We start from the raw sequence: 24,702 nt of genomic DNA on the forward strand, positions 1-24,702 counted from the left end.
ATAGGAGTAAAATGGTCAGTAAGTTATGTACTGTAACTTGCGGATAATTATGTACTAAAAGTTAGTCTCTAATTTACTTTCAGAGTATTTATATATGTATGGTGGTAATAGAAACCATCGTCTATGTTATATATGCATATGTACATGATTTATTACGCCATACCAGGATTTACTTTCAGTACATAATTATCTGACACATGTTATGCCATGCTTAACTGTTGCACGTCACGATTATGCCATGTTTATCTGTTACACATCATTGTTATGCTATATCATTAGTCTCATGTACATGTTGCGTCATGTCAAGTTATGTCATTTGGGGTTTCATTATGTCACACCACGTCATGTCATGAGTTTGGAGTTCATCAATAAAAAAAATATTTTCAAGTCAGCTCAGTCTTTTACGTTTATCATGACCTCAAGTATTAGAATGGGGTAATATCTTATGGAATTTTATTATTCATGTTTGAGTGTTTAAATGGTGTGAAATTCTCTGAGTTGATAAAGTACCATTAACAGGTTTCAAATGGGGGCCTAAGTAACTGGTCGTCGGAGCGAACTCAAGCACTAACATCGATGGTGCCAAACCACAGTTTAGTTTTATGTTATACGCACTCATGCAGGTACAGATACCAATCACGAGATGCTTGCATTATGTACTCGCAGTGAGTGCAGATACCTTTGGTGTGATGTGTATGTTAATGTACTCACAACTGGTGCTGATACCTGTGATGTGATGCGGTATCGGTAGGGGCACACGACTCAAGGAAACCTATGTAGCATCTACAATTCATGTTTAATTAAGCAGTTAGAGCACTAGTAGTGGTCTCAACAAACTTTGGCAAAAATTTGATTAAGAAATTCACTTTTACAAATTTAAAGCCACTTTTCAACAATATCAAATAACATGCTCAACAAATCTATCATTATTATATTAAAATATTAATTTTAAACTTTTCATTTATTTTAATTCTAATTGTAATTTGAATATTTATTCGTTATTAAAAAACTACGCATTAGTTTTCTAACGTTCATATTATTCTATATGATAAGATTTTCTAATAGTCTTTTTTTTTTACAGCGGTCATATTTTTTCAACTGATATACGGTTGTATTAAAGTTTATGGTTGTATTAATGTTTATTGTTGTATTTAATGTTTATGATTGTATTAATATTTATTGTTGTATTAATGTTTATGATTGTATTAATGTTTATTGTTGTATTAATGTTTATTGTTATATTAAAGAATATATATTACATCACTAATTTAACAAATCTAAATGAAACATCATTTAATATAAAAATTATTTATAATTACGATGGATCTCAATATGATACACGATCATGATTATTGGCTTGGTTCATTATAGACCTTCTGATCATATTTAAGGACAACAGAGTCACGCCCCCTGTACTACCCAATGATATCATTATACATGAAGATGAACGGCCTAAAATTTTCTTTTCTTCCCTTCCTGAGTTTTGCTACCTAGTCCTCTCTCTCTCTCTCTCAAAAGAGAAGTGAGAGATTTGGTAGCTACAGCCTGCAAGCATATTTGAGCTGATTCTTCACGATTTGGTTGCTGTTATCTAGACCTGGTTTTGCTTTTGACGTTCTTCATGAAAGCATGATTTTTAGGTTCTTCACGATTTTAACGAATTTTATGTTCGAGCCAATTCTTTCAACTGAAGATGAAATTGTGCTTTTGCGTTTGAGAACAAATGAAATTGTGATTAAGTGAAACACGCGAAAGGAATAGCACGCGATAGGAGAATTTTTTATGCCAAAATATTGTTTTGGCTTGCAGCTGGGGCTCAACAAATTTAGCTAGTGAAAATTTTGAAACACCCAAAATTACAGTTCATTTGTTGAGTCTGCTAAAACCTCTTTTTGTTTAATTTAGTTAAACTTTGGCTAAATTTTGACTTTGTTGAGCCCTCTACTAGTGATCTTATTATGGGAATAAGATTCTAAGTTCATATTCAGTTTCAAGTTCAGTTCAGTTTCAGTTTACGTTATGTTTAATTCATGTTCAGTTCATGTCAGTTGTAGTACATGTCATGTTAATTGCCAAGTCATGTCACGTTCATGCATGTTCACATTAGCATTCATGCTTTTACTGTCATGCATGCATCTGTACACTGCTAGTTAAAGTTATTTGTAAACTTGCTGAGATTTGTAATCAAATCTCACTTGGTAGCCTCAACTTCCATTTCCATTGGAATGATAGATCATGTGCTAGGATCAGGAGAAGCGACAAAGGGTTGACTGGAGGAGGTCGATTAGGTGGCAATACAACGACGTAGATCTTATCGCTTCGATGCTCTATTTTATCGATAGTATTTTGGCTTCTTTGGCCAAATTGCGTGAACTACTCGATGAACTAGCCTAGTAGCTATATTAGTATTAGCATGTATTTAAGGAGAGTTGTCTCCAATACTCATGATGTTACATATCTTTTGGATATACACTGTAACTTTTGAACATCTATTATGTGAATTTTATGAAGTATGTTTATATTTTTGGGATATATTACTTCTTGTACATAGCATTGTTCAAAAAAAAAAAAAAATTATCTGTTCCGAATATTACATATTATTAGATGTATGCTAGGTGTATTGCATCTTTATTTATCATGAATGAGGACATGTAATCTTATATTGTATATCTCAAAACTTTAGAATCTGTCAAATTCCAAGCGAAACTTGGAGGTGTCACATGAACATTGTATTTATTGAGGTTTATATAATGACTCAAAATGTGTTAAGTAATTAGTGAACGTTTAGTGTTTTCACGTTAAACAATCAATTAACTCTTCCCGAACAATGTACAGACTAGCTAGTTACAATAACTAAAAAAGAGTGTAAACTATTTGGAAAATAAGAGACATGTTGACACATATGCTTCTTGTTTTATAGGTTTCCTTGTCTTCACTCTTAACTGATCATGTGACCGGCTACGTGGTTCAACGTATGTCGTTGAATTTACTTTTATTTTTTATTTAAACACTCATTGGTTTGGTTCTTAAATCCATTTCAATTTATCTCAACTCGTCATTATAATTTTTTTAAATTTTAACATAAAATATAATAAACAATTCAATTTTTTCAAATTTTAAAATAATAATAATATTAAAAAATAATATTCTAATAATATTTTATCATCTCAACTCAATTGAATATCTAATAATTCGAAATGGGCCATATGTATGATCATCATCAGTCCAGTTTAGTTTCATAATTTTCAATGCCTGTAGAAAAAGGACTGTTTATACTATATGAAAAATGATACTTGCAGTCGTGAGTGTGCAAGCGCCGTACAGTCACTTTAAAAAAAATAAATAAATATGAGATCCACATTAAAATAAATTAATTTTTTAACAGTAAACTCTACTTTTTTTCAATGCCTGCAGAAAAAGGACTGTATATATATTGTTTGAATTTAGTTGGCCTAACTTGTTAAAAAAACCGTCACAGTTTGTTTCCTTTAGCCATGGCTAAGAAGCTTAAGCAGCGAGCATGTACGAGCAGTATTTTTTTAAGAAAATTGATTGACCGTTCTATGGAGGACGACAGAATACGAGTAGTTTAAAGGATCTGTGAATAAAAACAAAGTTGTCTTAAAAAATGGACAAAAGCTAGGTGAAGCAATTCCTTTATAAATCTGCGGTATCCAGCCATTTTTATTCTCCATTATCCACTTGGGCAGAGAAAGACAGAGACAGACAGACAGACAGATAGCTCCTGGTCGCTTATCTACAACATGGCCCCAGCTCACTCCCTCGTCCATCCTTATTCAGTACTGTGTACTGATTGTACATCACTTTTGTCTTTGATGATTCTTTTTGGCCCATAGATTTCAGAGAAACCAACATTATAACAACAAATTAACCTTGACAACTTCTCTCCAATTTTTTTCGCTCACAAATCCCAGAAATGGGAGATGTTCCAAGCCCTTTCCCACAGCCACATCCTCTTCTTCCTCCAAAATCAAACTTACCCACTTTGTATTACGGCCTGGTGGTGATTGGAACCGCGGCTCTGCTGCTAGCCATATACAACATCCTCATCATCAGATGGTGCAGTACGCACAGCCGCAGCCAGAGACGGCCGCCAAGACTGAGCCAGCTGGCGGAGATCTCAACAACTGAGATCCGAGAAAACCCGAGCAGGTACTTGCTGTGCAGCTTCAAGTACAAGAAAGGAGGAGGAGGAGGAGGAGTGGTACAAGAACAGGAACAAGAACAAGAACATGAAGATGGTGATGATTTGAATGACTGTGAATGTGCGGTATGTTTGTCGGGTTTTGAGGAAGGGGAAGAGTTGCGGAAGCTGCCGCGGTGCAAGCACTCCTTTCATGCTCCATGCATAGATATGTGGCTCTACTCTCACTCCGATTGCCCGCTCTGTAGAGCGCCGGTGGGCTGGCAGTGTTAGCGACATGTTGTGTATACGCAGCAGGTGAATTCTCAAGGTGATGATCTGCTCGATTCAGGCAATTCAGTTTGACAGATTTCCACTTTTTTTTTGGGCCTCATTATATCATTGAAAATATATATATACCTCTTCCCCTTGCTGATTTGATAGGGGAATTTTATTTTGATAACCTTGGGTGTCATGCATTGTGCATGTGGTGGGCAAAGAAAGAACAAACGACAGGAGGCAAAGCAAGTTGCAGTGGATGGTGTAGATCATATAGTTTTTGGGTTTAAAATCTTGGCCAATTTTTAGCTTGGAGTTCCCTATCTATACACCATTGTAAACTGTTCCTTATAATTGGCCTAAAATACAACTTCCTTCGATGGTTTATTTCCGCGATTTATAATTGAAGAAATAAGAACAACACAGAGTAAAGATATGCTTAGCAAGATTATCATGAATGCATAAATCTATATATATATATATATATATGTATATATATACAAGATGATCCGAGAATCTCTGATCTAAAAGGCGTCAGGTAGTGACCCAAACAAGAAATGTTATCCGTGATGCGTTCAAGATTAATAGATTGATTTTTACTGCAAGCCTGATAAAGAAATTCGGAGTTAGATATCCCTAAAGCCTGAAGGACTATTGTCCTTTTCATGAGATTGAAGAGGAACTAAAAAAGGAACTTTCTAGCTATGGACCCCACCAAAAATCCATCAATGGAGGTGGTTAAAATCCAGCAACAACAACCTGCCTCTCAGCAAACACAGTACCAGCAATCTCAGGTCCATTGCTTCTTCCCTGGTCTTCCAAGTATATTTCGACCAGCTTATTAGGAGGAAATGGAATCACAATACAAATTAAACTTTTTTATTCCTCTGTTTCCCATTGAATTGAACATCTTCAAATATAAATTACCAATATCCCACGTATGACGTGAACTCAGGTGTAACTTCATATTTCCAATGCAGACTAAGATATCTATCGCAATTCCCAGAGTCTATTAAACACCAGAAGAATTCCAAATCCTCCTGATTCATCAAGTAATCAGGTCTATACGTGCACGGGCATATCTGACAATTACCCATACCATGCATTTCTTGATGTATAAAATTTACAAAATGTAATTTCATTGAAATCTCCACTTTGCTTCAAACCACGAGTTGATCAATTCTGGCACAGTTTTCATAACCATGACACGGCCAATCCAATTGGACTTGCACTTCATACAGCGCATCTGAAGTTTATAGTACACACAAGAAGCGAAGATTACATTTTCCTTAAATTATCTAATCTTGCCTGTAACTCGCTATCTATTCCACTGTCATCAGTACTTGCTGTTTCCACTTGTGGAACCTTACTTTTGGTCGGTGGCGCAGCAACAGCAGATGATGGTGCATTAACAAGCTGTGTATCAATTAGAACCCGTTAAGATATTGTAATTATGCTCCAAAATGTGATTTAACACCCCAAGAGAAAATCAATGTTTTCTAAGTGAATCACGGAGACAGGGAAAAAAGCAATAGAAGTACCTCGTGATTGACATCAATTCCAATCTCGTCGAGAACTTGATTCACTAGTTCATCTGTTTCTTCCTCTTCCTCATCCCCTTCCAAAGCATCATCAATAGCATCTCCCATCACTTCAGTCATCAATTCCATCTTCTCGTTCTGCCTCTCAAATTCTTGCATAATCTTCTGCAAGGATGGCAAGTTCATCTGTCTATTCATCTGGCCCATTGCCTTCGTCACACCTTTCATTGCCTCCCCCATTGCTTGTGTTGATTTCAACGTCTAGAAGTAAATGAAACTTTAATAACAATCATAATTGGATGAACACAAGCATTCTGTCAACTTATGGTTCGATACAAGACTCAAACCACAAGGCGTAAAGAAAGATTGAGATTTGGATAAGCATTCTCTTTCTTTTTCAAAATCCAAATATAACTGAAGAAAAACTCTATTCATAAGCCGGTGTGGAGGACATCCACTCCATACAGTTGATGTGGCAGGATTTGATTTGTAATAAGAATTTACAAAATTGAATCTTACAAATCAAATCATGCCACATCAATGATGTGGATGGTGTATTTTTTTACACCGGATTGTGAATAGAATGACTCATAACTGAAACACAAAATTTTTTGTTAAATGTTCTTTTTCTATTCTTCAAAAGCCAAATATAACGAAAACACCCATATACAACAGTCACCACCTCTTTTTTTATTTTTATTTTTAGTAGGTAGTGTCAACCTTAAAAACTAGTTGGCCTCTCTTCGTGACACCCCAAAAACCACCTTAAACTGTTGAAAAGTTTACTAGCTCCTCATATAGAAAGTACGAGAGCATGATCATTTTCTACAAACATGTTTGCAAAAGATGCAAAATACAACAGGTCTTGAGCCATTAGATATGGTAGACTAAGATACAGTGGTACAGTATAGACATAAATGTATGGCACCAATAAGAACTATTAAACCACAACAGAAAGCATAACATACCTGGATTCTAAGGGATACACCCTGGAGTTGGGATTTAAGCTTATAAAACTTTTCAATCTGATGTCGTGTTCTTACAAGATCTTTTGCCATCACCCTCACAGCTCCCTGGAACAAAAATTATGAGTGTCAATGAGCTGTAGTACAAATGGCACTTTGCCCAGGTGTAAGTATAGGATGGAAGGTGAAGTCATGGTTTCGAGACACACTGGGGTCCGGGATGCCTGTGCAATTTATCCATCCAAGAAAAAGGGAAAACATGTGTGTTTGTAGACACACAGCCGCCTAGAAAGAGAGTGAGAGAGAGATTCCACTATTTGAAAATATGATATGAACAATAGTATAGGCCTGGGAAATCCAAGTAAACTCCAAAGCTCAACATTTGACTCCTATTTTGTATTGAAGTTTCAGAGAATTGATGACTGATCAGAAAAAAAGCTCATATTTGATGTAAGAATACCCATTGCATTATTCCAGAGTCTTAGGTCACAGATGTGTTCAAAAAAAAAAAAATCTTTATCTTTAAACAAAAGGGTGTAAGGATCTTGTAATGCGTAGCTTAAAAGGAGATTGAGAAATTAAAGTTCATCTAACATATTGTTCACCTAGAGAAGATCATGAGTGACAGTAATTTTGTTTTAAGTTAAGCATTGAGATAAACATAGAATCAACAAGCATGATCATTCAAATCCACCACATGTTAAGCAATTAAACCTCAATGTAACATCCACCAAAAAAGCAGAGTCAAATTTGACAGAGAATAAAAGTCAGACAGGATAAAACCCTGCCTAAAAGTACAAAGATGAGAAGCAAATGTACATAAGATATAAAATCCATAAACTGGAACTCTTGCACAGGGTTCCCTAGATTACACATATCTGCCTTCTCCATCTGCTTCACAGATCCACTGGAGGACGGGTCTTTGGTAAAAGGAGGAAAAGCAGCTCAACCAGAAACTACTAGAGGATACAGAAAACTTTTTTTTTGATAAGTAATTAAAGATATATTAATAGAGATAGGCAAAGCCCAAGTACACAAGATGGTATACAAGAGATAAGACCTATCTAGGTCGAAGTAAGGGAAACTAGAAAGTCATGAAAATTCAGGCCATTAAAATCTACTAGAGGATACAGAAAACTAGACATGTTATCCTGATGAAACAAGCAAAATGTACTAGTAGGCAAAGATGACATACCATCTGCCCTTGCTTGGCACTTTTCTTTATCTCCGAAATTAGTTTCTTCTCCTGCGTTTGTAGACCTTGTCTCTCCCGTTCTATTTCTCTAATAGATTTATCCAGCATCCTCTTATTTTCCCGCAGAAGTTCTGTAGATGAAAAAAAATTCACAACCATGAAAAAAACTAGTTAATAAAAGATTAGGAGTTCCAAATAAAGCTTGATTGCAACTAAGAGCACACAATGCATCATCTCCAATAAGTTACCATACACATATAAACATAAGCAACAACCCAAAAACGAAGCCACAGATAACAAACCCAATCGATCCGAGCATGCATATAAAAACCAGTACTGTCATTGAAAACTAGGCATACTATGGACCCAGCAAGCCCATTTATAACCAGGCAAACAAGTTTGTTTTCTTTTCAAAAAAGTTAACGTGCTTGTATTTCAAAAATTTTAAAACCCATTATCGTTTAGATCATAGCAAGTCAGCAGCAATATTGTTTTACTTTGCGAATCGGGCTCGTTACAATTAGATTGTGCTGTGGAGCGGTATAGTAATCTACAACATACTCATTCGATAAGATAGCCACGGACCTAGTAATGATAAATTTAACACACAACATCGACTCCAATTACAGAAAACCGCATCCAAATAAATAGATCAGGATGAAGTAATCAAATATAGTAAAAACCTAACTCTGACCGCAAATCTGATTCCTAGCCGAACACCACAATCAAATTAATAAAAAAATCAGACTGTGCTTCCACACAATATAATATATTAACCTATAAGATCATATAAATTTGTCAGAATTCAAATCCTCCACACATATATACAAATCATGTTCTTTAACAAACGACAACGCAAGGAAGGAAGAGGGAACCTGCGGGAGTTTTTCTCTTGCCGAATAGAAAGCTCATGGCGATCGAAGAGTACTACAGCGCTTTAGAAAGGAATCCCGATGATGGAGGTATTTGATCGTTCTTTTGGCTTTCCAGGAGCAGATATCGTTGATCGTCCAACTACTCCTTTTACGCGGTAGAGTTGTTACTTGTTAAGGAAGGGAATTAACAAAAACAAAAAACGCATGGAACCCTTCTGTTCTGTTCACACGAGTGGGCCTATGGAGTACGACATGGAAGCAATGTCGTTCACTCGAAGTCGAAGGATGGTTCCTTCGACTACACGAAAGGCCTCTGGGCTCTGAGTCTGCCCTGCCCTCCCTCTCTAGTCTCTATCTATCCATGGGATGGAAGGCCCATACAAAGTTACCGAAGGCCCAGTACAATTGTCATAAAGCCAGGCCCATGTGTCTTTTCAAAACAGTTCCAACCTAAGATCCCCTCCGGAGGCCAGCCCCTCACAAAGTTACCAAAGGCCTAATACAACGATTAAAAAAAAAAAAAAAAAAAAAAAAAAAAAAAAAAATGTTGTGGTTGTACTTAAGATTAATGTTCTTGGAATCTCTCGTCTTAAACCAGCTTCTCCACTAAATTCTTCTATCATTTTGCATGTGCCCCCACCAAAACCTTGCCATATTAGTTGATATCTCCTTACACAGCCTTCTCGATAGTCTGAAAACACTCATAGAGTATGTGGGGATCGCTTGGATAACTGCCTTCAAAAGAATTTCATTTCCAGCTTGTGAAAAGAAATTATTCTTCTAACTATTTACTTTCATCCATACTCTTTTCTTCAAACTTTTGAAAGTATTATACTTTGATCTTCCGATTAATGTTCTTGTGCTATGCCAATATTATATAGTTTTAGTCAATGGTTTGACAGAAATGATGGGGGATATAACCATGGAGGTTTTTGCTTAAGGTTCATTAGGTCCGGTTTAGATACAAAAAACCATCTCATTTCATTTTATCAAATTATTATAATTTTTTCAAACTCCCATATGAAATATAATAAATAATTTAACTTTTTTAAATTTCAAAATTAAAAAATTAAAAAATTATATTCTAATAATTTTTTATTTAACTTTTAATAAAACATCTTATCTCATCACATCTAAATTATGTAATCAAATGAGGTGGTTAACATGTCTTTTACCATGCATCAACCAATAGCATGGCCCAGGTTGTTGCTTTACATGCACGCGCGTGTATATATATATATATATATATATATATATATTGTGTTTTCAGCTATGTTTTATAGATTGTTTTTAGAGGCTGCTGACTGTAGATATGATGCTGGTGTTTCTCCCAGAGTAGTATATGTGAATATCCATCCTACCAACCTGCTGGATAATGTATTTGTGGATATGGTGTTTTTGTAAGTATGTTTTATCCACTAAAACAGATAAAAACAAAGTCAGAATATTACCAAGTGCACTACACAAAAATACAAATAAAAAAACAAAAAAATATAAATTAAACTACCCTAAAGTCAATGCTCAAGCTCTATGCCCTCTGGGGAGCATTCAAACAATAGATAAATTAATATAGGACCACAAAAAGCCGTCCCCTCAGCTTACCTAACCACGTAGGTGTGGTGGGCTGGGGGCTGCTTTATAAACCAATCCACCCATGACGACATGTGGGCGCCACCTCTCCCCTGTTCAATCAAGTCAGTCCAGCCTACCAACCCATGACCTGACTTGTCTATTCAGGTTTTATTTGTATTTGTAACTCATCTTATCATTATAATTTTTTTAAATTTTTATATAAAATATAATAAATAATTCAATTTTTTTAAATTTTAAAATAATTTTTTTAAATTTCTACACAAAATATAATAAATAATTTAACTTTTATTTTACTATTTATAAATCATCTTAATTCATCTCAACTCATCTCTGAATCAAAACCATTTATCAGACAATCTACGTAACATTTTTTAATATTAATTTTATTCGATTATAAACTATATTACTAGTTATGAAATATATAAATCTCGTGTATTTTTTTTTAAATATAAAATTTATATAAAAAAATTATTTATTTAAATAGTAAATTTTAGTTTTTAAAAATTATACAACACTTATATAACTTATAATTGTATCTTTCTTACGATTTTAATTCTTTGAAACGATATTTCCACCGAAAACTTAAAAGAGTTTCCATATTTAAGGACATTTATGTGACAATAATCACAGCTTTTCGACTTTTTTATTTAGTTTTTTATTTTTCAGATTTAAGGATAAAACACGATGACATCGAGATCTTTATTTAATTTCTTTTATTTTAAAACTATCTTTCTGTTCATTTACTTTCAATTTTTTAATTTCTTTCAAAATTCTAAAAATCTTTTAGATTTAGATTTAAATTTTTTTTCTTTTAGCTAGGATCGATCTTGTAACGCCCCAATCTCGAAAGTCCGAAGAGTTAGCTCTTAATACTTAATATCAACTTCAATAAGACAATTATAAAATTCATAAAACTCCATAAAATATTAAGTCATTTAATCAACTCAAATATCTATGTTTCTTCATGGGGACAAAAAATAAATTCTCAATAATATAAATTAAAAATCTTAAAAAAACTCGAAAATATCCTTAACTCATCAAATCAAAATAATCGAAAATAAATCAATTTACTAACTACGACTCTCAAATAAGCACTTGTACCCTCAGACATTTATTCTACTACGATCATCACACATTGCTAAAACTTCCTACTCTAGTTCTCCTGTTGAACCATCAAAATTATCTAAAAAATATTTTGAGATAAGGAGTAAGTTATCAACAACTCAGTAAGCAGAGAATATATACTAGTGTGTAAATATAAGCATTTATCCGAATTCAGAATGCTAAACAAAACATTTTTCTTTCAGAATGCAGAATCAAAATACTTGTTTTCAGAATGCAAAATCATAACATATTATAAAAAATATAAGAGCGAAACTTTCAGAAAACATTATTATGTAAAATTTCATTTGACAGAGTATAACTGAACATATTCATCTTATCTTATCATATCAGAATAAATACCATATTTAAACCTCGTGATAGGGTTGTGCAAATCCCAGTCGCTAATCGAGCAGAAACAAAATGTAAATTTTCCCCTTATTCATTCTCGGAGCCTTGAGTGAAATCAATTTGTTTCCAAAGTGGGTGCACCAGAAACAGAAAAGTTCAACCCGAACAGAGACCACAGTTTTACATCCGTGGTAAGGTCAGAACATAATAGAAATAGAAACAGAATGTTATGCCAGAGGTTTTCAGAAATCACATCATATCATATCAAAGTATAGAACATCTTTAGAACAAAACAAAATCAGACTACAAAAACGTAATTTATGCACAAAATTTCATATTCACTCTCTTTTGCACAGTTTAGAAACATCATGTTAAAAATAAGCTCATGTCTACACTAGTCATGACAGAAAATACTTTATTCTTAAACAGAATCTCATGAGTAATGCAGAACAAATAACTGAGGTAGTTCAAATTTCTTTTCATAACCAAATACGTATATTTTCCAAAAAATCAGCCTCAATTTATTTTATTTTAATGCAAAGTCTAGCATAAGAATTCCGCTTACCTGGACTTATTAACTTATCATAATTTCTCCACAGCAGTGCTGAACGAAAGTCAATCGTCATCTATAAAATTGTCACGTAACTTCCTTAAATTTTCAATCAACCATGTATGTTGATATTTAAACCTAGAATATTAAAATAACCTATCTTACCCAAAACTCTAAAATTCTCATAACCCAATGTCTTAAAACATTACTCTCCAGACTCTTCAGAGACAACTTAACCTTTTCAAATAATAAATTTTAAAAAAATATTGGTCGTCAAAATTTCATTCAAAAGACTTAAAATGAAGTTTTAAACAATTGAAAATACAATTAAAACTTCATTTATTGTCTTATATAGAAAAGAAAGACAGTTCATGTGAAACCCCGGTATTTTAGAGATTTTGTAAGGCAGCAAGGGCTCTTTAAAAAGCACTATAATTTAAATAAAAAAAGTTAATCGGAAACAACTTAGAAAGGATTTAAGGGTATTTTAGTAATTATGAATAATGGTGGTTAAAGAATAAAAACCTTAAAAAAAAACCCAGTATCAGTGAGGCTACGTACATATGGCAGGGGAGGGAACGGGAGATACTAACTGAGAGAGGAAGAGCTGAGACGTAGCTGGGTGTAGTTTGGCGAAGACGTTGTCGAGCTGAGCAACTGAGCACGAGAGGGAGAGTGATGAGAGAGAACTGATAAGCGAACACGGTGAAGGAATGAGGGAGAGAAGGAGAGAGTACGGCGTGCGGAAGGAAACAGAAACTTACCGTGAGACGAGGAGGAGGCGTGCGACGGAGGCTCACCGTGAGGGAAGGTGTGTGGCTCTGGGTGCGGTGGGAGGTGGTGAACTCGGCGACTGTGCACTAGATGAGAGAGAGAAACACGGTGAGAGAGAGCAAAACGTGAGGGAAAGAGATGAAGCTCACCGTGAGGTGCGACAGACTGGGGGTGTCAGAAAGTCCTTGGCGGTGGTTTCTATGAGGTCTCGACGGTGGAGATCGGAGGCGACAGTGAGGTGCAACACCCAGTGAGAGGCCAAAGGAAGGGGGCTCGATGGACGGCTTGAGCAAGAACTTGCTCTATTTCGGGGAGCAAAAACATGGGTGTTTGTGGACGTGCGATGATGGCTAGCGGTGGTTGCTTCCTAGACATGCACTTGGGCTGCGACTTGGTTGTACTCGGGTTGGGCAGGGTGGTTCTGTATGGAGAGGATGCATGTGAGTTTTTTTTTTTTTTTTTCCTGATGCAGCAATGCCATGGAAAGTGATGCCACGTTGCGTCGGGCTGGCTCGTTTGCGGCAGTGGAGTGGTGGTTGAATAGGGTAGCAGCGGCTGCAACTTGGTGGAAGGTTTGACGGAGGCTGAGCCGGAGTGTGTCAGAAGTGGTGGTCTGGTGCAGTGTAAGCATGCTGCGAACTAACGTGCATGGGTTGAGACTGCCGTCAGAGATTTGCGGTAGCTATAGGCTTGGTAAACTATCACATGTAGGTACATGTATATATATATTTATTGGCGATGGAAAAATCCTAGAGAAATGAGGGGGACGTGTGTGGGAGTGGAAATGTGCGTGGCGGCAAAAATGATCATAAAATGGATAGTTGGTTTTCATGGTTTAACAACAAACGGGTGTGGGCTTGGGTCTTGGGTTTTTTTTTTGAGTCATGGGCCTCGACTCAATTTCTAAAGATAATCAAATTTATCCTAGAAATTTCTCGGCTCAATTCTCAACTTGGCTCTTTAGAAAAGCAACCCAATTATCAAGCCGAATAAAATCAAAATATGCCAAAACAAAGATTTTAGCCCCATGGTCTAAATAAAAAAATACTTAAAAAAAAAAACAGTAACTAAGCTCTTCATACGTAGAAGTCCAAAAATAAAACTTTTATAAAATGGCTAGTTGCTGGACTGGATGTTACAGATCTTATCCTAACTCTGTTACTATTTTCCAGGAAATAGATAATTCAAAAGAAGTGGAAGTGGACTCTCCATCAACAATACAAATGCTTTAGATCAGAAACATCAAAAGGCTCCACCTTTTGTGACAGTAGGCGACCCTACATTTTCAAACCAACTCCAATACTCAGGATTGCAATGCATTGGGGAAGTCACCATGATCGGCCTTGGCGTAAAAGGACCTGCAGATCCCTTCCAGTTTTCCAAGCACTTCATCAGTACATCTCCCACTTTCCCTTCATTCATGGCCTCGTAAACCTTCTCAATATCCTCACCTGGACTCACCTTCTTTGCCCCACTAAGAAGCTCAGTCCCCACTTCACTCCTCACAAACCGATATATAGAATAAGTTCTACATTTCTTGATTCTGTTGGCTATTGGAAAATCTCCATTCTCGAATCTATCACGAGCTTTTGCTACCTCTTCCCCAAGTCTTGCTTTCAGTTCGTCTAGGAATAGTGGTATGCGCTTGAATATTGAGTAGCCCTTGTCATCTCCATATTCTGCTTTAGGATCTTTGAGAGCACTTTCTACAAGTACTTCTCGAAGTTTAGGCAAGAGAGCATAAGATGGATTTGTGGGGTCATCAAGATAAGAGAAAATTGGCTGGTGCTCAATGACCTGCAAGAGTTCTTTCTCGCAGAAACGGGATTCTAGGAGTGATCCATTTTCAGCAGTGCAAAGAGTTTTCCTCACAACTTGGAGAAGAACATGTTTCACAACTTCCCTCATGTTTTCCTCCAAATGTCTTAGATCAATTGCCTGGCAGAGTGCCACCATGTAAGTGGCAGACATCAGCTTTAGGATCTCAATGGCTTCGGCACTTTTTCTGGCTGAAATCAACCCGAGAGAATTCACATCTTGATTGTGTTGTTCTGCGCTCTGTACATGAGTTGTGACAGGGTTTGCCAAGTATTGGAGCTCAGAGCAATAAGCAGCCATGGCTATCTCTGCGCCTTTGAAGCCATAATCCAAGCTTGGATTAGGCCCCCCACTCAAATTGGAAGGCAAGCCATTGTTGTAGTAGTCACATACAAGTTCAGAGAATTGAGCAAACATGAGCTTCCCAATAGCTGCAATGGCAATTCGGAGATTGTCCATGGAGACACCAATTGGTGTTCCCTGGAAATTCCCTCCATGGAGAACCATATCTCGAGCAACATCGATCAACGGGTTATCATTCACAGAATTGATTTCCCTTTCGATTGAATGCGTTGCCATGCGAATAACTTCGATTTGGGGCCCAAGCCATTGGGGAGAGGTTCTGAGGGCATACCTGTCTTGTTTTGGCTTTGTAAGAGGATCTTTTTCATGACGAAACTTTGCTTCTTTCATGTAGTCACTTTCATCCAAAAGGAACTCCATGATAGCTGCTGATTCAATCTGGCCAGGGTGGTGCTTGAGCTCATGTGTTAATGGGTCTGTGAACTCAGGCTTGCCTAGCATGACTTCACAAAACAAAGCGGAGAGAACTTCTGAAAGCAGAGCCAAAATGTTGGCATCAAAACAAACTGTTGCAGCCACTGCTGAGCCCACAGCTGTCCCATTTACAAGAGCAAAACCTTCCTTTGCTTGAAGCTCGAAAGGAGCCAAAATCCCAGCTCTTGTCAAAGCTTCCATGGCAGTGATCTCTTCACCTGCAGAGGTGAGCACTTTGGAATTATGCCGGCCAGTTAGTAATCCAGCTATATAAGATAACGGTACAAGATCCCCTGAAGCAGTAATAGTCCCTCTTAGAGGCAGTTTAGGAGTCAAATTTTTGTTCATAAGCTTGGCCATGGCTTCAAGTACTTCCCATCGAATACCAGAAAAGCCTTGCATGAGTGTGTTTGTACGAACCAACATAGCTGCTTTTGTGTAGCTAGATGGAAGGTTCTCTCTCCCAATCACTCCAGCATTAAGGAACCGAATAAGCTCTGTCTGGAGGTCTGAGGTTTTGTTGGTGCGCCGATGTGATGTGGCTCCAAATCCGGTGGTAACACCGTATGTGTCTGTTCCACGGGAAACCTGCTCCGCAAACCAGTTGGCGCTTTTGGTTACACGCTCACACGCCACAGCTTCATTGAGATTAACCTTTACTTCACCACGACGTGAAATGGCGGCGACTTGACCGACAGTGAGGGTCGTACCTTGTATGTCAACGGTTTGCACCTGTGCAAACTGCGACACCATGCTGCAGACTTCATCAAAATGGGTGCATTGCATGGCCTCCGCAGCTTTCTTCCAGTGCAATGGGGTTGAGACATGAGATTTTTCTGATACACAAATGAGGTTTGTGGTGTCTTTTGGGAGAGAGAGGGCCGGAGGACGGAGCTGCTTGTTGGGGCTGCCAAATCCACTGGTTGCCATTGCCAGAATGGGGCAAAGAATTTTGAGGGTGAAGGTGAGAACTGGGAGTGGTATGCTATATGCTGTGTGCGTTGTGTTTGAGCTTGGGAGGGAAGTACGTAGTATCTGTTATCTATTTATAGCAGTGAAAGTGACGAAACCGAAGTGGGCCTAGTCTTAAAGATATGTTGCAAGTTTCAAATGGGCCAAATACAAGTTCAAGGGCTTAAATGATGAAGATTCAGCTTTAATTCATTTGATAAGTTATGAAAAAGGCAACAACATGACTAAAAGTCTTTAGGCACTTGAAGATTTTCAACTTATTTAATTCATTTAAAGAACTTATTTTATTAGTTTAGAATAATTGAGTTTATTATGGGAAACACTTAAGGGGGTCTATGCAATGACATGTTGGGAAAGTTATTATTTTATTGAACTAGGGTTAGGGTTAGGGGTGTGCAAAATTTCGAAAATTCCGACTCCGTCCGACTTCCGCTCCGACTCCGACTCCTACTTTGTCGGAGTCATCGGAATTCGGAATCGGAATTCGGAGTAGCTCCGAATATCTATTCGGAGTCAGAGTTGGAGCTCCAAGAAGCTTCGATTCCGGCTCCGAAATTTTTTTTACTGAACACTTGCGCTCGAGCGAGGTGTCGAGCGCAAGTCGAGCACACGTTGTATTGAACATTGGCTCGAGCGACATGTCGAGTGGAAGTCGAGCAAACCTCTCTGGAAGAGTTCTGCTCGAGCGACATGTCGAGCGGAAGTCGAGCGAACCTCTTTCAGAGAGGTTCGCTTGAGTGACATGTCGAGCGGAAGTCGAGCGAACCTCTCTGAAAGAGTTTTGCTCGAGCGACATGTCGAGCGGAAGTCGAGCGAACCTCTCTGGAAGAGTTCCGCCTGAGCGCCACGTCGAGCGCATGTTGAGCTCTGATCTTATGTCGGAGCTCCGACCTCAGATCGGAGTCGGAGTCGGAGCTCCAATTTGGCTCCAACTCTTGTCGGAGTCGGAGGTCGGAAACGAGCACTCCGACTCCGACTCCGTCGGAGTCGAAGCCCAGCCCTAATTAGGGTTACTGTAGTCTAGTTACTGTAGTGCCGTACAGTAGACGCGTCATTGTTCACTCAGGAGTATTTTTGGAAGATGAGGCTTTATTTTGGTTAGGGTTTTAATTAGGTTTTAGTTTAAATACACTTTGTTCCCTCAAGTTAAGAAATTTATGAAATTGAATGAATTTATTCATTGTGAGTTGAGTTTATCTCCTCTTGTTCTTAATTGAACTTTTGAACTTATCTAAAGTAAATCACAACGTTTGTAACGTTCCTCCTTTGTAATCTGGGTTTTTGAGACGGGTTCTTCAACGGGTTTAGATTTTAATATAATCTAAGTTCTTGAAACGAGTTCTCATCAGGTCTAGATTCTCCATCCTTTGACTTGATTTTGGCTTTCTTGGAAAGTCTTCAAATTGAATGTGGGTTCAAGGAATTTCATTCTCGCTGGTTCATATCATTTGGTATTCAGAGTAAGGTTTCCAATCAGGTCTAATTTTATCTTTTAATAATTGTATCCTTAATTTTGATTTTAGGGCTTTATTGTTCTAAGGTTGCAAAAAAAAAAAAAAAAAAATGAAACAAAAAGTAGGCTGCTGAAATTTTTAGGATTTTTTGGTTTGGCTGAAATTTGCATCTCCTAGGATTTCAAAATTCTAGGGTTTCCTGCATCTCTAAGTTTATCAATTGCATGGTGTGCTATTCCATTTATTCTCTTTCACTTCATTTTCAATTCTTGTGTTCTTGAATTCAATTGCTTGATTTTCACAATTGAATATTGTTGTTTGTGATTGAATTTGAGAAAAGAAAAGAAAAGAAAGGAAAAGAAAAAGAAAAAATTCAAAAAAGAAGAAGAAGAAGAGGAAGAGAAAATGTAGCATATTCAAAAGTTGCTACATTGTTACAAAGAAGAGAAAGAAAGAATTTTGTTGATTTAACCTTATCATCAAAGGGGATGCATACATCATTAAAGTTGGTATCTTGTCTTATAGGTTATGCTTTCATTCGTTTAACTTCATTGATTCTCGTGTTATCTTTATTCCTTTCATGTTTCGCTTGTACTTGTTTTCTTGGACCTAATTACTAATTGGGATAAATCAAGATTACATTGTCTTGATTGAGTTCAATTAGTTCTTAAAGAACTTGAGTGGAAAAACTCTTAAGGTAAAAGGCAAGAGAGTGTGAGATTATTATCGAATAAAAAGCCAATTCAGAGTTAAACACGAGTAGAGTGTCATTATTTGAGTGTAAACACATAAGAGAGTGTATGAGATTTTCCACTAACATTCTTTTTGTGTAGAACATTAAGATGTCTCATAGGAGTGACTCTTCACCAAATGGGATGGCAGATAACTCATCATTTGTGTTGCAAGCCATGCAACAACAGTTTGAGCAGTTGAACTTGGTATTGGGTGAAGTGAAGGATAGTATGGATCATCAAGAAGCAGTGATTAGAAATCTGCAAGGTGGGAGAAATAGGAAGCGACGTGATCCTAGAATTGAGAATGGGTATGAGAATGGAGAGTTTGGTAAGGATGAGGAAGGCCTAACATCTGAAATTGGATTAGGTGGATATAGAGGAGTTAGGCATGGAAGAGGACTTAGGGCAAACTTAGGGGGTCGAGATGGAGTAGATAAGAACCTTAGGAGCATCAAAATGAAAATACCATCATTCCAAGGTAGAACTGACCCTGAAGTTTATTTAGAGTGGGAGAAAAGAATAGAGTTGGTGTTCGATTGTCATAATTACTCTGAGGAGAAGAATGTGAAGTTGGCTGTAATTGAGTTCACTGATTATGCGATTGTTTGGTGGGATCAATTAGTAACCAATAGGAAGAGGAATCTTGAGAGGCCTGTAGAAATATAGAGAGAGTTGAAAGCTATCATGAGGTGGAGATTTGTACCTAGCCACTACAATAGAGACCTTTACCAAAAACTACAAAATCTTTCACAGGGGTCTAGGAGTGTAGAGGATTACTATAAGGAGATGAAGGTGGCTATGATTCGGACTAGGATCGGGAGGCCACGATGATAAGATTTTTGAGTGGGTTGAATAGGAAGATAGCCAATGTAGTTGAGTTGCAACATTATGTGGAGGTAGAGGATATGGTGCACATGACTATGAAGGTGGAGAGGCGGCTAAAAGGAAAGGGTACATTAAGGTATACTTCGGTTTCTAGTACTACTTGGAAATCAAAGTGGGACAAAAATGATCGAGTTATAACAAAGGGGAAGACCGAACCACCTAAAGGAAAAGATTTGGGTGAGACTGAAACTTCAAGAAAAAAGAGAGAATGAGTTGAAAAATAATTGTGAGGCCGAGAGTTCAAAAAAAGAGGATAGTGAAAGAAAAACAGAGAGTGAAAGAACAAAGAGAGTGAGAGGAAAAAAGAGAATGAGGCCGAAACATCAAAAGAAAGAGAGAGAGAAAAAGAAAATAGAGAGGTGGTTGAGAGTCGAGTAAAAAAAGTGGAGCCATAAGAGGAAAAAGAAAGAGAGATTGCAGAGAGAAATAAAAAGACAAAAGTGAGCTTTTTTGCTAAGGCAAGCTTTTATACTAATGAATTTAACCACTCTTTGCCTAGTGTTGTTGTTTATTTGTTAAAGGGATATAAGGTCGTGATTCCTAGAGGTGTGTTTAGTTGATTGCCACCTATTAGAGAGATAGAGCACTATATTAGTTTTGTGCTAGGTGCGACAATTCCTAACCGAACTTTATTTGAAGAACATGAGTCATTGACACACTTAAGGGGATAATGTAAGTTGCTGAGTAGAATGCATGCTAAGTGGGAGGATTGTATTGAGACTTTTCCTAATGTATTCAAATACACACAAGATATGAAAATTTTTGTGATTGATGCTTTAGCAGGAATGTATGTCCTTGTTTTCATTTTATATGCAAAGTTATTGAGACTTGAATATGATAAGAAATTGTATGTTAATGATGATGACTTGCCTAGTGTGCTCGGAGTATGAGAGACATAGGATCTTATTTTTCTCTCAAAAATTGTTTTCTTTTATTTTTTTATTATAAAAAAAATTATGTGAGTGTCAGTATTCGATTTAGTACTCCAAACCGCTTATACTAAGTCCCAGATTTAATTACGGAGGACTTAAAAAAAAAAAAAAAAGACTAGGTTTGATGACAATAAAAGATGCTTTCTGACGCCGACCCCACTTTTGTAGTGAAAGGGGTTTTCCAATATGGCCAATAACCACTATGGATGGGGAGTTCCTTTGTCTCTTTGGTTTGCCACTTAGAATTGAAAAGAGCACAAAGACAGGTATCAGTGTCATGGTGTCACGGATTAGAGCATCTTTTCATGGCCTAGCCCTATTAACAAACAAGGAAATGCACAGCTGAGAACCAATGTATACCCACTTTTTTTTCTTTTCAAATATTTTATATATTTACCTTTTGTTATATTTAATTAATATAAATACTTTAATTATAAATAAATTTCATAAAAATAATTGACGTCGTTGATGTGATATATTAAATTATAAAATTATTTTTATTATAAAATAGATCTACCATATTATAAGGAGTCATATTAATTTATAAATTTAATTTTATATTTTTTTTTATAACTGTAGCACTTCTCTATAATTAATACAAGTGAAAATTATCAATGGCACTCACAATTTGTATAACCAATCAGAACTAGTTGTACTCCTTTTAGAATGATAAAAAAAAGAAAAGAAAAATCCAATCAAGATTTTCGTGGAGTATTTTGTTCGAGTGCTAGGGTTTATAACGAGAGTATTAAAAGCATGAAATGGTTGGTCACATTTATTGAACATTTAGATTCTGTTTGGATTGAGAGATAGATAAAATAAAATGAGATAATTTTAAATAAGTTAAATAAAATATTATTAAAATATTATTTTTTAATGTTATTATTATTTTAAAAATTAAAAAATTTAAGTTATTTATTATATTTTATATAAAAATTAAAAAAAAATTATAATAATAAAATAAGATGACTTGATATCATTTTCAAACGAAACTTTAATGTCAAAGTTCGGTAAAAACTTTGAAATTTAAGGTAAGTAAACCTTTCATTATTTCAACGTCAGTGACCTCATAATCTCATTTCACGGGTTTTGTTAACGGGTGAATTGCGGAATTTTTGCCATTGATATTGCGTACCATGGAAGACATACAGCCGTGTGAAAAAGGTTGAAATCTGAAAACGACACAAGCAGAAACCGGGAAGACACAAAAGAAACGAGGGTTTAGGGTTTTAAGTAGGTTTTAGTTTAAATATATTTTGTTGTTTTAAGTTAAGAAGTTTATGAAATTTGATAAATTTATTTATTGTGAGTTGAGTTTATCTCTTTTTATTTTTAATTGAATTTTTAAACTTATCAAAGATAAATCATAATTTTTATGACGTTCTTCTTTTGTAATTTAGATTCTTGATATAAGTTTTTCAACAGATCTAGATTTTAATATAATCTAGATTCTTGAATCGAGTTCTCATCGAATCTAAATTTACTATTTTTTAACTTGATTTTAATTTTTTTAGAGTATTTTCAAATTAAATATAAGTTTAAGAAATTTTATTTTCGCGGGATCATATAAAAAAGGGTGTACAGTGTACCGATAAGTGCTGAAGGCCGGCGTCAAAGGGTCAAATCAAGTATTCGTTTAAAAAATAATGAAGAGTTAGTTGGTGGAGTGAGAAGTTGCATGGAAGGATGGCGGGGAAGTGTACGTTTGGCTGCTTTTCTTTGTGATGGTTGGTGGGTTTGTTCTGTTTCTATACTGCATTCCAAGTACTCAAAAAAAGACAATTGACCAGGAGGATGAGATGCCACTCAAATGACCTTGTCACCCTTGGCAATCTTATCTTCAATTTGTGTTAAAGCATCAACCGCTCTTTTCACGTCGTTTAGCCAAGTTGTGTTGACTTTGTGAATCATGTTTTGCCGCACATGGCATATATATATATATATATATATATATATATATATATATATATATATTTATGAATTTCCCACCATACCAATCAAGATTCGAAGTCTTCAGTCGTAGTTTCAGATTCACTTAATTACTATATTTGAAAATCGATACGTTTGAATATCCGTGTGAAAGCGCCTTAGTTTCCAGCACGATATGCATTATGTAAACTTAGATCCACTTGGACTGTAGGGCAGGATTGGGGGATTAGATTAAAATTTTGTATTTTGTTTTAGTGTTTAAAATATTATATTTTAGTATTATTATTGTGTTGAAATTTAAAAAAATTGAATTGAAAATTGAAAAAATTGAATTATTTATTATATTTTGTATGAAGATTTGAAAAAATATATAATGATGAGATGAGATGAGAATTTTATGTCTCATCCCACCCCCGAACCTGCCCTTAGTTTCTTTGTTGTTCCAGTCACAACCTCAAATATTGTTTCCTCATGTGTCATCAGAAATGGCATTTACAGGTAAATGGAAAATTTTTAATTAGTGTTCTAAATAAAGGTGCAAGTAAGGATTACAAAATCCAAACAAATATGCATACATACGTAGACAAGTGAAGCATAACAAATAAAGCATATTTTTTAAAAAATAAATTATATTTATAGTCTCTATTTAAAGATTACATGTGCAAGCTCTTTATTAAATAAAAAAAAAAATATTATTTTGATAAGAATATTATTGTAATTTTAAAAAAATTTAAATATAAAATTAACTAGACTTTCAATATAATCTCCATTTGAAGACTGTACGTAGCAATGCTCTAAAATTATTCTCATAAACAAATTATTTTATTCAATTTTCGTTGAATTAAATTGAGAAATGCTAAATATACGGATAAAAAACATAGTGTTGCCTACGTACTGACATGGCAAGTCATGCCTTGTCAACTTTTTTTTTTTTTTTTTAAATTTTTATCGAGGTGTAAAAGCTTACATTCATTTTGAAAAAGGCATATGTCGATCTATCCCTCTCTCGTTCTACATCTTCTTTATGTGGAAAAGTAGGGCTGCCAGAAATACAAAAGGATCTCACACACACTGATATGGTATATTATCAGTGTACTATGTGTCTATTTTTCCTAACCCTCATTTCCCTCTCTCTCCTCTTTCCCCCTTCAGCCGTGCGCCTCACCCAACTCGGTCTCCCAGCCACAGCAGCACCCCTGCTCGCCGGCCACCATTAGTGGCCGTTCCCCCTCACCGGTGACCTCCCGGCCGGACCCAGCCCCCCCCACAATGCAGCCCCTCTCCCTCTCCCTATCCTCCTTGCGAAATCGAGCCCCTCTCACACGACTTCTCTCTCTCACCGTTGCCAGCGCTGCCGTCGTAGCCCAACTGCGCCACCGCACCCAGCCCCTAGTTGGCATTAGCTTCTCCCCCAGCCACTGGAGTCCTTCTCTCTCTCCCTTTTCCCAGAGCAGCGTCTCCCTCTCTCGATAAAGTGCCTCACTCTCTGGATAACCTTCTTATCGGAGCTCCATGCAGGCAGTGCCGCTTGGACCGCCGGCGTCTTCTATCCACCATGAGGTGGTCCCTGAACACCATGGCCGGCGCAGGGAGCGGGCACGGGGAGATGGCAGGGGGCGGGAACGGGGGGAGGGAAAGAAAGGAAAATAAAAAAGAATTAGGAGAGACATGGCACACTACCAATGTGCCACATCAGTGTGTGGGATTCCTTTGTGAAATCCCTTTGTGTCTATAATGTTTTCCGTGGAAAAGGCCTCTCTCGTTCTATCTCTCTCCCAACTGAGTGCATCTTCTTTCTCCCAACTGAGTGCATCTTCTTTCTTCCATCTGAAA

At 36.5% G+C, this 24,702-nt stretch overlaps 3 protein-coding genes across 3 annotated transcripts; 1 reads left to right on the top strand and 2 right to left on the bottom strand.

The window, feature by feature from the left end:
- The first annotated feature begins 3,699 nt into the window (after positions 1–3,699).
- On the top strand, positions 3,700–4,810 carry LOC108995844 (RING-H2 finger protein ATL52-like). Its single transcript, XM_018971479.2, has one exon. It carries the CDS (start codon positions 3,938–3,940, stop codon positions 4,436–4,438), a length of 501 nt encoding a protein of 166 aa, XP_018827024.2. The 5' UTR covers positions 3,700–3,937; the 3' UTR covers positions 4,439–4,810.
- A 602-nt stretch (positions 4,811–5,412) lies between these two features.
- Positions 5,413–9,253, bottom strand: LOC108995843 (vacuolar protein sorting-associated protein 2 homolog 1). Its single transcript, XM_018971477.2, has 5 exons — positions 9,000–9,253; positions 8,125–8,255; positions 6,933–7,037; positions 5,965–6,225; positions 5,413–5,839 (listed from the first exon to the last, which is right to left on the bottom strand). The coding sequence occupies exons 1-5, from the start codon at positions 9,034–9,036 to the stop codon at positions 5,702–5,704; spliced, it is 672 nt and encodes a 223-aa protein (XP_018827022.1). The 5' UTR covers positions 9,037–9,253; the 3' UTR covers positions 5,413–5,701.
- A 5,199-nt stretch (positions 9,254–14,452) lies between these two features.
- Positions 14,453–17,124, bottom strand: LOC108995854 (phenylalanine ammonia-lyase-like). Its single transcript, XM_018971490.2, has one exon. It carries the CDS (start codon positions 16,891–16,893, stop codon positions 14,611–14,613), a length of 2,283 nt encoding a protein of 760 aa, XP_018827035.2. The 5' UTR covers positions 16,894–17,124; the 3' UTR covers positions 14,453–14,610.
- Positions 17,125–24,702: the final 7,578 nt, after the last annotated feature.

This window comes from Juglans regia, chromosome 10, assembly GCF_001411555.2.
Source record: "Juglans regia cultivar Chandler chromosome 10, Walnut 2.0, whole genome shotgun sequence".
In the NCBI taxonomy this organism is placed as follows: Eukaryota; Viridiplantae; Streptophyta; class Magnoliopsida; order Fagales; family Juglandaceae; genus Juglans; species Juglans regia.

What these genes read in the sequence shown, in the direction of transcription:
- LOC108995844 (XM_018971479.2), top strand. Translation starts at nt 3,938, where the DNA reads ATGGGAGATGTTCCAAGCCCTTTCCCACAGCCACATCCTCTTCTTCCT.
- LOC108995843 (XM_018971477.2), bottom strand. Translation starts at nt 9,036, where the DNA reads ATGAGCTTTCTATTCGGCAAGAGAAAAACTCCCGCAG. An exon ending in CAAGAGAAAAACTCCCGCAG is followed by an intron (nt 8,256 to 8,999) that starts GTTCCCTCTTCC and finishes TTTCATCTACAG; the next exon opens with AACTTCTGCGGGAAAATAAG. An exon ending in GTGCCAAGCAAGGGCAGATG is followed by an intron (nt 7,038 to 8,124) that starts GTATGTCATCTT and finishes TTTTTGTTCCAG; the next exon opens with GGAGCTGTGAGGGTGATGGC.
- LOC108995854 (XM_018971490.2), bottom strand. Translation starts at nt 16,893, where the DNA reads ATGGCAACCAGTGGATTTGGCAGCCCCAACAAGCAGCTCCGTCCTCCG.